The sequence below is a fragment of the Amblyraja radiata genome, chromosome 10, assembly GCF_010909765.2.
Source record: "Amblyraja radiata isolate CabotCenter1 chromosome 10, sAmbRad1.1.pri, whole genome shotgun sequence".
Taxonomy (NCBI): domain Eukaryota; kingdom Metazoa; phylum Chordata; class Chondrichthyes; order Rajiformes; family Rajidae; genus Amblyraja; species Amblyraja radiata.
This window is the reverse complement of record NC_045965.1, coordinates 6660201-6672326: the sequence shown is the minus strand read 5'-3', so window position 1 is coordinate 6672326 and position 12126 is coordinate 6660201. Positions and strand designations below refer to the sequence as shown.

Sequence of the window (12126 nt, the reverse complement as noted above, 5' to 3'; positions counted from 1 at the left end):
GTTAATCTGCTGCCGTCACGATACATTGTTCCTACTGAAGTAGTAATGACACAATAAAGAGCCGCCTGTCATGTGGAAGGAGAGAAAGAGGAGAGAAAGCATGGAACAGCAGGAAAAGGATGCAACAGGGCCTGAGCAGTTTAGACCCAGAAAGTGTAACATTTCATGGAGAGTTGCAGATGGGTTGTTAGGTGAAGGGGAAAAGATTTACCAAGAATCTGAGAGGTAATGTTTTCACACAAAGGGGGTGGATGTATGGTACAAGCTGCCAGAGGAGGTGGTTGAGGCAGGGACTATCCCAACATTTAAGAAACAGTTAAACGGTTGGGAGGGATATGGACCAAATGCTGGCAGTTGGGACTAGTGTAGCTGGGATATGTTGGCTGGTGTGGGCAAGTTGGGCCAAAGGTGTGGGCAAGAAGGGCCTGTTTCCACGCTGTATCACTCTATGACTCTAATAGCCCTGTCCCATGGTACGAGTTCATTCAAGTGCTCTCCCGAGTTAAAATAAAATCAAAACTCGTGGTAAGCATGGAGAATGAACGTAGCGGGTTCGTCGGAGCTCGGGGACGTATCTTAGCGGCTCGTACCGCTAACGGCAGGTACTCGGGAAGACTCGCTAACGGCAGGTAAGCATGGGAAGACTCGTGAAGATTTTTCAACACGTTGAAAAATGTCCACGAGAGCCCCGAGTACCGACGAGTGGCCATTGCCGTAAATCTCCGAGTTCGAATCAGGGCAAACTCGGGAGAGCTCTTGGAATGAACTCGTACAGTGGGACAGGGCTTTAAGACGCCACCAAGCTGACAAAAAACGGAATTAGGCAGATTCTATCCTTTGTTGTTTCATCGCACCACTATATCAGGTTTAAGCTTTAAGGGCCTGTCCCACTGTACGAGGTAATTCAAGAGTTCTCCCGAGTTTCTCCTGATTCGAACTCGGAGAATTACAGTAATAGCCGTTCGTAGGCACTCGGGGCTCTCGTGGGCATACTCCGCACTGTTGAGAAAACTTCACGAGCTTACCACGTTTCCCGAGTACCTGCTGTTAGCGTTACGAGCCGCTAAGAGATGTCCCGAGCTCCGACGTACCCGCTAGGTGCATTCTATGTACTTACCACGAGTTTGATTTTTTTTAAACTCGGGAGAGCTCTTGTGTAAACTCATATAGTGGGACAGGCCCTTTACTCTCAGCATGAATCATAATTAACATTCAAAACAGTTAGAGATCTTCCTCATTGGTAAAGGGATGATTACTGTCAATCGCTTTGTGCAACTTTTACCTTCATTGGATTTGCATAGAGAATGGCTGCAGAAAAAATAATTAATCAAATAGTTTCTTGCCCACCAATGACCAAACTTTGAAATAAGATGTAAAGATAACAGTTGATGGGCATGGAAATAAACGATAGATAAAAAGACCACAATTAATGACACCAATATATCATTCATGATACATACCATGTGCTCCTGATGCAAAAAGCTAATTACCTGGTTACTGGGGTCCCATGGCACAGACAGTGGTACTTCCGTTTGTTTGCATGAAATAATATATTTTCTGAAAGGTAAACAGGATTAAGATGTGAAATTTTAAGATTAGTTGTTAATGATTAATGTAAAGAACACATTAATATAATCACGACCAACCCTAACCAAACATCCTTTATTTTTTAAAGACACTGCGTGGAAACAGGCCCTTTGGCCCACCGAGTCCACGCCGACTAGTGATCCCCGCACACTAACCCTATCCTACATACACTAGGGACAATTTACAATTATACCAAGCCAATTAGCCTACAAACCTGGATGTCTTTGGAGTGTGGGAGGAAACCGGAGCACCCGGAGAAAACCCACGCAGGTCACGGGGATACACATACAAATCAGCATGCAGAAAGCACTCGTAGTCAGGATCGAACCGGGGTCTCTGGCGCTGTAAGGCAACAACTCTACCGCTGCGCCACCATGCCGCCCCTTTCTACATTGGAATTTTATGGAGATGGCGCTGCTGGCTTTGTCTTTCATTGTCCTTGAGAAGATGGCAGTGAGCCAGCTTCTTGAACTGCTACAGTCCTTCGAGTGGAGGTGCAGCCAGTGTTGCTGGATAGCGATACCCAATGATAATGAAGACATTTCCAAGTCAGGACAGTATGTCACTTGGGAGGGGGCATTCCTCAGTGGTATTCCTGTGCATCTGTGCCATTGTCCCGTTATGCGATGAGACAATGGATTTAGGAGGTTGTGACAAGACCATGTTGTTAGCTTGCAATAATGCTTATTACAAGTGGTACTCAATGTGGCTATGTTTTACCTACGCTCAAGGGCTAAATGTCACGGGGAAGGAAAGACCATGGAGCAAGCAAGCTATTTTGTTCTGGTTGCATTGTTTCAAGTGCTGCTGGAAATCCACTCATCGAGGCAAAGGGAAAATGGACAATAAATGGGCAACTAGCTAGGGAGCACGATAATGCACCTTGTGTACTCTCATTAAGACTTGTTGAAGGTCTCATGTGATCCAAATAAACTTCATCAGCTGCTAACACATTCCCTGACTTGATTCTGCATTTACCGCTGGGGCCTTCAACTTTGTTTTATAATAAATATAATCCAAGAGGGGTTGGTGTTGATGCAGCCCAATGCCTAATGTGCACATTGATTTCACAAAGTCTTTTTACCTTAATTTAGAGATAGAACACAGAAACAGGCTCTTTGGCCCACCGAGTCCACACTGACCAGCAATACCCGCGTACCAACACTATCCTACACACCAATTAGCCTACAAACCTGTACGTCAGACTCTTTGGAGCGTGGGAGGAAACCAGGAGCACCCAGAGAAAACCTCCAGGTCAGGGGGAGAACATACAAACTCCATGCAAAGAGCACTCGTAGTCAGGATTGAACCCAGGACTCTGGCACTGTAAGGCAGCAACTCTGTGCTGCCCCTGTAATGTGTTTTTGTAGTTTGCTACACAAATTCAAGTTGTTGCTGGGTGGTCAGTTGAGGGCTTCCAGAAATGTAGACATGTATCCTCTTTGGGGTAGGTTGTGCACTCCACTTAGTGTCCACTTTCCATTTGCCTGAAGGAGTGGATTCCCAGCAGCACCTGAAGCTTCACACACCTCTCTGGCTAGTTGGCAACAGATGAGATGCTTGACACTAACATTAAATATCGAGAGATAGCTATGCAAAATATTTAAAAGCAGTTGATTGTTTAAAGAAAGCTTCCGGTGACAGCGTAAAAATGAAGACAATGTGTAGAACAACCATAGTGTCCAATACTGTCTCTCTGCAAAAATTATCACCAAATCAGAGATATAGAGCATTTCAGTTTGCTAACCTGTCGAGTCTTATTTTCTTCCGCGCACTTGCTTCACGGTACCTTCTTTCTCCATCCTGTTCATGAAGCAGAGACAGTATTATAGGTAACTCACTGCTAACAGCATCCTCTCCCCCAAGGCCTATTTTAATGTATCACTGCACCCATCCATCTTGCCACCCCACACCTTGCTATAGGTACCTTCAGCTGTGTGGACCACATAACCATCACAGTTTAAGAATAAGGGGTAGGCCATTAAGGACAGATGAGGAAAAACGTTCTCAGCCAGAGAGTTGTGAATCTGTGGAATTCTCGGCCACAGAAGGCAGTGGAGGTTAATTCAGTGGATGTATTCAAGAGAGAGTTAGAAATAGCTTCTAGGGCTAGTGGAATCAAGGGATATGGGGAGAAGGCAGGAATGGGGTACTGATTGTGGATGGTCAGACATGATCATATTGAATGGCGGTGCTGGCTCGAAGGGCCAAATGGCCTACTCCTGCACCTATTTTCTATGTTTCTAAGAGCTGAAATCTCACAACTCTTCGCCTATAAAGGTGCTCCTTAAAAACCAATTAGTTAGCCAAGCTTGTGATTACCCCTCCAAGGCTTGCCCCCTCTGTGAAATGCTTTATTTCATATTAAGGATACAGTCTAAGCACAGGCAACAGTAGTTTCTCCTATTAACTGATCATGCAAGCTAGCAGGACTCTATTTTTAATCAATGTTCATTGTTAGTATTTCGCAAATTATGTAGAATGTTCAGCCATTCAGCCCATCTAATCACAGCTGGTTAGATACATAGACAATAGGTGCAGGAGTAGGCCATTCGGCCCTTCGATCCAGCACCGCCATTCAATGTGATCATGGCTGATTATCCACAATCAGTACCCCGTTCCTGCCTTCTTCCCATATCCCTTGATTCCACTAGCCCTAAGAGCTCTATCTCACTCTTTTGAATGCATCCAGTGAATTGGCCTCCACTGCCTTCTGAGGCAGAGAATCCCACAGATTCACAACTCTCTGGGTGACATTTATTTTCCTCATCTCAGTTCTAAATGGCCTACCCCTTATTCTTAAACTGTGGCCCCTGGTTCTGGACTCCCCCAACATCAGGAACCTGTTTCCTGCATCTAGCGTGTCCAATCTCTCAATAATGCAGACTATTTAGTTGATTTGCAACAAATTATAAGGAACAACAGGAGTATCATAAGACTGGATCGAAACTCTAATATTTGTTATTGGCTCAATACAAAATAAAACAAACCTACCCTTGACATTGAAAGTTGGGACTTCAGATGTTTCGATTGCCTTAAAGGCAAACACAAACACTGTGATACATTTCAAATAGTGGCCACACTCCAATAGCTCACACATATGGTATTTAGGGCTTAATGAACCATAAGGGATGGGAGCCACAATGCAGTCCTGTTAGCAAACAGGCAGCCTCTAACATGGGTCACTAGATAACAAGCTGCAGCATGAACTGATCATGTTCTCCTCCTTAACCCAGGAACTTTGAACCAAATCGAAGCTGCTTCATTACCCAGATTGTATCTTCTGTCTCTGCGGGTTCCACATTTGGGACTAGTCTTGTTTATTTTTTTAAACAAGCCCAATAATCAAACTGTGAGGTTCATTCACCTAACTTACTGACTGAAAAAAAGTACAAATTTATCCACAGTTCCACTGTGCTGGCCATTTTCTCCTTTACGAGTACTAACTAATTTAACCTACAGATTATGCATTTCATGTTATTTAACACCAACTTCCCTTTGCTGTATTGATGCACTTTGTTATATAGAACATAGTCATTTGAAAATGTCTGAATTTTCTATTATTGGGTGTAATTTAGTTCAAGGTTCACTGTTTCTTGTGCTAACCAACAGCAGCAACTTTTCCACCAATCAGAAAAAAACTTCTACAAAATGCATCAAACTCAAGATCAAACTTCTTTAGTAACAGAAGTTCAGACAGTTCTGCTATTATTGTGGATTAAATAATCGTTCTTATGTTTATTACAATAGGAACTAAATCCTAATCAACCATTCTCAACAATCAATCTAGAATTGTCAACCACATTCAGTACAGTAATTTATAAAACACAGAATTAATTATGAGTCAGCAATACCCACACTAAATTGCTTCCAATAATAGAAAATTGAAAAAGTTCTAACAAATGACAACCAATTGGCCTGCAGGAGTTCAATATGATAGCACATCACATCACATCAAGACAGTCAATGTAAACTGCTGCTAATTTTGCAGGTAATTCAGTTCTACAATATCAACAATTTGTTTTTATTTAGTGTTCGTAATGTAGAAAACATCCAAAGGGACTTCATTGGAGCACGATACGTCACAACAAAAATAAAACAAGTCAATGTTGTCTTCGGGTTAACTTTAAGGTTCTTGTTAAAAAATAAATAAAGAGGAGAAGGGAGATGAAGAGGTTTAGTAAGAAATCCTCACTTCTAGCACAGAGGCAACTGGCACCACAGTCATCAACTACAAACTTGTGATATGCACAGACCAAGGTTTAAGAACAATATGAAGATCTCAGGGGTGAAGGGGAAATGATTTAGGAACAATATGAAGATCTCAGGGGTGAGATCTTCCAAGATCTCAGACCTTGGAAGAATCCAAAAGCAAAAAATCCAAAAATAAGAATTTAGAATCAATGCTAACCAGGAGATAATTTAAGCCAGCTCGCTGAGATAATGGATAAGTATGATCTAGTGTTCTGTATTATGCTTACAATATTCTGTTGTGCTGCAGCAAGCAAGAATTTCATTGTCCTATCTGGGACACATGACAATACAACTCTCTTGACTCTAGTGCTAGTTAGGATACAATCTGTAGAATTTTGGATAAAGTTGGGATGCTGAGCAGAAGGACCATTGATAAACTCACAACCAGGCAACTGTATAAATAATTAGTGAAATTAACAGAGCTCTGCTAAATTGCTTGCTTTTAGTTTTTATTCCAATAGCAACTCTTGTATTTAATCTATGTCGTCATGACAATATTTTCTTTAATTAAGTGATTCCACAATGGTTATATGGCCCATAACCTATATATCGAAAACAATCATGTTAAATTAAATCAAATCAAAAGAGTCATGTGGTCTAGCTGTTAATTACACAATACGGGTAGATTATTTTGGTCATATTAATGCCTGATAACAATAAAGGTGATATTACATTGACAACAGGACTTTGGAGCAGTAATAGTCCTTCACGTTGCATTCAGTGGAGCAGCGGTAGAGTTGCTGCCTTACAGCGCATACAGCGCCAGAGACCCCAGTTTAATCCCGATTACGGGTGTGTCTGTACGAACTTTGTACGTTCTCCCCGTGGGTTTACTCCGAGACCTTCGGTTTTCTCCCACACTCCAAAGATGTACAGGTTTGTAGGTTAATTGGCATGGTATCAATTGTAAATTGTCCCTAGTGTGTGTCGGGTAGTGTTAATGTGTGGAGATCGCTGGTCAGTGCGATCTCAGCGGGCCCAAGGGTCTGTTCCGCGCTATATCTCTAAACTAAACTAAATTAACTGCTCATGTTGTACTGAGCCAAGCGTGTGCCTGGGGCTATGTATGAACCTACAGCACGTGCATCTGCAGCTTTTTGTCCACAAGGTCATTACAGCCAAGTTCATTACATATCGATTTCCAATAGGAGCATAGAAAAATTGTCTAAGGCAATAAACCAAGCTTATATATGACCCTCACCAAAGAAGTCAACTGTACTCTTACTCACATCATATCAGAATTTAAAAAATGATGGTTTCTCAGATTTAGGTGTTGGCTGTCTTTATTTCCAACCCATTAATGTGGGAAAGAGTGAGCACTTCTGAGAGCAGCTGAGAGTCCAAGTTATAACCAAGATGTAACTCGCCAGCACAGGGGAGTTGACATCCCCCCCCGATGCAGGAGCTGATCGCCCCGATGAGAGGCCCCAAATGCCACCGGCTACGGGAGTCAAGATCGTCCCGTCAAAAGAGGCTCAGGGCCCCCGGCCGCGGGAGAGCAACGAAAGGAAGAGATTTGAACTTTTTTTCGCCTTCCATCACAGTGAGGAATGTGGAGGAGTCACTGTGGTGGATGTTTATGTTAAAATGTATTTTATGTGTTCCGTTGCTTTTTATTTGTATGACTGACTTGGCAAATGAACTTCCTCGTATGTCGCAAAACATACTTAGCTAATAAAGTATTATTGCGATTATAATTGTGACTGATTGTGAAGGTAGGGGGATTCCCCCACAAAGTTATTTGTGAACCTGATGGAATTTACCACGATCCAATAGTTTCACAGTCACTTCAGCTTTTACACTTACAGATGTTCCTGAGAATGTATGCAGATTCTCAAAATCTTATAATGAGATTTTAATTTGCAATCCACAACTCCCAGTCAAACAGCTTGGCTTTACAAATACAGATAGGAATGTGTAGGAAGGAACTGCAGATGCTGGTTTAAACCGAAGATAGACACAAAAAGCTGGAGTAAAGGGGCTGTCCCACTTGGGCATCATTTACGCATCACGAAGGTGGTGAGCAAAGATTTTGTGAATCCCAAAATCCTGGGGCACCGCGAGGGACTGCGCGTCACTACCTACGTCACCATGCACCATGCGCGCGTAATGCACGCCACGTCGTGTGTCATGATGCGTAAAATGATGTTGCGTAAATGACGCGCAAATGACGGCCAAGTAGGACAGGCCCTTCACTCAGCGGGACAGGCGGCATTCAGTCTGAAGAAGGGTGTCGACCTGTAACGTCACCCATTCCTTCTCTCCAGAGATGCAGCCTGTCCCGCTGAGTTACTCCAGCTTTTTGTGTCTAACACAGATAGGAAGGTGCATTGCCCAGTTCCGTTTAACACAGTTTGTATTCCTAAGGGGGGGGGAGCACACAAAGACCAACACATGCCAGCGCTCACCCCTGGTTCCGGCTTGACTCTTGGGAACGTGCAGAGCTTGCCACCTTTATCAGGCACTACAAAGGTCATGAATGCACTGTTGATGTGTGTCTTCTTCTCCCAACCTTCTTGATGATAAGCCTCTGCACAGACACCAACTTCAAAGCTGAAAGTTACCAGAGGAATTTAGAAAGCATCATAAGTAGTAATTAGCACGAGTTTATTCCAATGTAAGAAATTAAAAACACATAAGACATATAACCAATGGGAAAGTCTCGGAATTAGAAGGATCGGGGATATGTATGAAATGGGAAACTTACTATCATTCCAACAATTACAATTAAAATTTAAATTGAAAAACAACCAATATTTTAAATATCTTCAGATTTGCGATTTCATGAAAAAATATATACAAGAATATCAAAAAGTAACTCCTGACTTATTGGAAGAAGCAATGAATATTGAAGCTGACTCACAAAAATTAATATCATATTTATATAATAGTATTCTAAATATAGACCTACCATCGACAGAGGTACTTAGAGAAGAGTGGGAACGGGAACTAATGATAAAAATTACGAAGGTTAAATGGGAAAAATACCTGATATATATTCACAAATGTTCAATTAATGTAAGACATAATTTAATTCAATTTAAAATTGTACATAGATTATATTATTCAAAAACAAGATTGAACAAATTTTATCCAAATATATCCGCCACTTGTGATAAATGTCTAGCCCAAAAGGCAACTATAACACACTCCTTAGTCTCCTGCATAAAACTTTATAGATTTTGGAATGATATTTTTGAAATATTTACAAAATTATTCAAGACAAGAATGGAACCTAATACTGAAATGATTATATTTGGCGTAATGGAAGATGGGAATAAATTGAACACATCTCAAAATCTATTCCTTAACTATGGTTTAATAATAGCAAAAAAATTAATTCTTAAATTTTGGAAGGGTACATCAATACCAACGCTTAAAATGTGGATTGCAAGTATGTTGGACACCGCTCATCTTGAGGAAATGCGATTCCTCCTAATGGATAAATCAGACCAATTCATAACGAGTTGGTCTCCATTCGTCGTTTTTTTGGAATCATATGGTGCAACACAATTGTAAAAAATAACTGTTTCAGGACTGGACGAGGGTTGGTCAAGACTATAAATAATGATCTCCTCGTTTTTTTTCTTTTTTTTTTTTCTTTTCTTTTCTTTTCTTTTCTCTACTCTCTCTCTCAACTTTCTTCATTTACTCGTTTTCTTTTTTCACACACTATATATTTCACATCTTTCTATCCTTTACTATCTAACTTCTTTTTCTTATTCTAATCTTTTTTCAGTGTAACAAAAAAAAAAAAAAAAAGAAGTTGTACATAAAATGTATTATGAAAATATATATTAGGCACTTTGGTGCCATATGACTGTACTTACTTCTAATAAAATAAAATATTAAAAAAAAGAAAAAGAAATTAAAAACACACATTGACACTAACAGCACTACAATCTGTACTGGGCTTTCCCATCACCAAACGGCAAACACCATCCCAAACAATTATTATTTAAAAAAAATTAACATTTCTTTAAAATTTAAATTAAGAGTTTCTTAAATAAAGAGATTCAGCATGTCAATGAAAACAACAAACTTCCGCAGATGCATGTAGAAAGTATTCTGATTGTATTATGGTCTGACATGGCAATTCCAATGCACAGGAACACAAGAGGCTGCAGAGCAGTGGTGGATTGCGCCCAGATCACACGGTTACAGCCTCCCCGCCATTGAAAACATCTACATTGGTGTTGACTCAAGACGGCATCTATCATCACACAGACAACAAAATAAACAACATTTTTCACCCCGGTCAATTCCCTCTTCTCCCCTCTCCCATCAGGCAGAAGATACAAAGGTTTGAAACTCATATCACCAGATTCAGGAACAGCTTCACACATGCTGAACGACTAAATGAAATGCCCTTCATCAGCAAAAGGTGTAGTCAACATCTCCCAACCTACATCATTATAGCACTTGCAGTTTTTTTAAATCTGCACTTTCTCTGTAGCTGTAATGCTATAATGTTGCAACCCAATATTCTTCATGCTGGTATTTTTCTCTCTGCATTACCTGCTGTGCCTGCATATAGCTTGATTGTACTCATATATGATATGACTTAACTGGATAGTATACAACGTTTTTCTCTGTATCTTGGTACAGGTGACATGCCTTCTCGGTATTCCACTGGAGCAATAATACTCAGTTTTCTGGATTACAACTTGAAGTCACATTCTTCAGTTCAGTTGAGTTTATTGTCATGTGTACCGAGGTACAATGAAAAGCTTTTGTTGCGTACCATCCAGTCAGCGGAAAGACAATACGTGATTACAATCCATCCATTTACAGCGTGTAGATACATGATAGGGATATAATGTTTAGTAAAGCCAGCAAAGTCCAATCAAGGATAGTCCGAGGGTCATCAAAGATGTAGATAGTAGTTCCACACTGCTGTCTGGTTGGGGTAGGATGATTCAGTTGCCTGATAACAGCTGGGAAGAAACTGTCCCCGACAGTTACTACACTGAAAGGAAGATTACTGACACAATGATATCTAGCCCATTCGTTGTCGCTGCTGTGACCAGCCTGCAAGTAGCAAACCAGAATCTGTGCAGTAACATTGTTAATGCAGCACAGCATTTGTTAATTAAAGCTGCAGTTAGATTTTATCTTTCTCCACTCCCACACTAGACTGATAAATGCAGCAATCCATCTCCATAATGGGTGCAGCTCTTGATAAGTGTAACTCTTTTGGGAACACATAATAAACTCACAGACTGTGTTGAACTATATTTTATCAGTTCTGAACTTGAACAAAGGTTCGTGCTTGCACTTGATGTTTTATTTTGCAAACAATGAAAAGATGGAATTCATAGCAGATTTTACCACAGAGAAAAACTTCAAAATTATGAAAATTTAAAAAGAGAAGCATTTTCTGGCCATTAGTCTTCAATCAGCGGTAGACAAAAATGCTGGAGAAACTCAGCGGGTGAGGCAGCATCTATGGAGTGAAGGAAATAGGCAACGTTTCGGGTCGAAACCCTTCAATCAGCCTTGTTTTCATAAGCAATGGTAACATGACGAGTATGTAACTTAGTCCGTCTTGCTTACTCTGATTACAATGGAGATACAACAGCATAGATAGCCAGTCCTTGGCTCGAAGCATGTAGTATAATATACCAAATCATACACAATGTTTAGCATCAACCAAGGCAGAGCTCAATTTCCAGAAATGCTTTTCCCAGATATGGGAAAGGCGAGTCGGATTAAAGAATATGTTGTTGAATTAAAGAAAATCCCAAGGCCAGAGTGCAGCCAAAGGTCTGTGGTGGTGCTGGGAAAGCTGGGGCAGGACAAGCTGAAGACAGGTCTGAAGAAGGGTCTCGACCTGAATACGTCACCCAGTCCTTCTGATGCTGCCTGTCCCGCTGAGTTACTCCAGCATTTAGTATCTGCCTGGGGCAGGACAAAGCCTGGCCACATGGAGGTGCGGGGGGGGGGGGGGGGGGGGGGAGGGGGGGGGGGGGGGGGGGGGGGAGGGGGGGGGGGGGGGGTTGTTTGATAGGCAGATGGCCAGACGAAGGCCAAATTATGAGAGGCATAAATAGAATAGACCGAAGCATTTATACCCAGGGCGTATCTATCAAAGACTAGAGAGCCATAGCTTTAAGGTGAGAGGGGCAAAGACTAAAGGAGATGCGTGAGGCAGGTTTTTCTTAAACATTGTGGTGGTGAGTGCCTGGAACGCACTGCCAGGGGTGATGGTGCAAGCGGAGCACAACATTGTGGGCCGAAGGGCCTGTTCCTGAGCTGTTCTACAGTACCTCGGTGCATGTGACA

The 12126-nt window shown here is 41.5% G+C and overlaps 1 protein-coding gene across 5 annotated transcripts in view; it reads right to left on the bottom strand.

Annotated features, from left to right (window-relative positions):
• acot11 (acyl-CoA thioesterase 11) overlaps positions 1-12126 on the bottom strand; it is a 62094-nt gene that overhangs the window by 16898 nt on the left and 33070 nt on the right. For all 5 annotated transcript variants that reach the window (XR_004413225.1, XM_033027909.1, XM_033027911.1 and 2 more), the window contains exons 9-11: positions 8250-8394; positions 3335-3390; positions 1491-1557 (exon numbers count right to left, since the gene is read on the bottom strand). Coding sequence is in view for 4 of the 5 variants with exons in the window: in XM_033027909.1 (XP_032883800.1) it covers positions 1491-1557; positions 3335-3390; positions 8250-8394 (268 nt within the window). In the remaining variant the exon portion in view is untranslated. The remainder of the gene's footprint in view (positions 1-1490; positions 1558-3334; positions 3391-8249; positions 8395-12126) is intronic.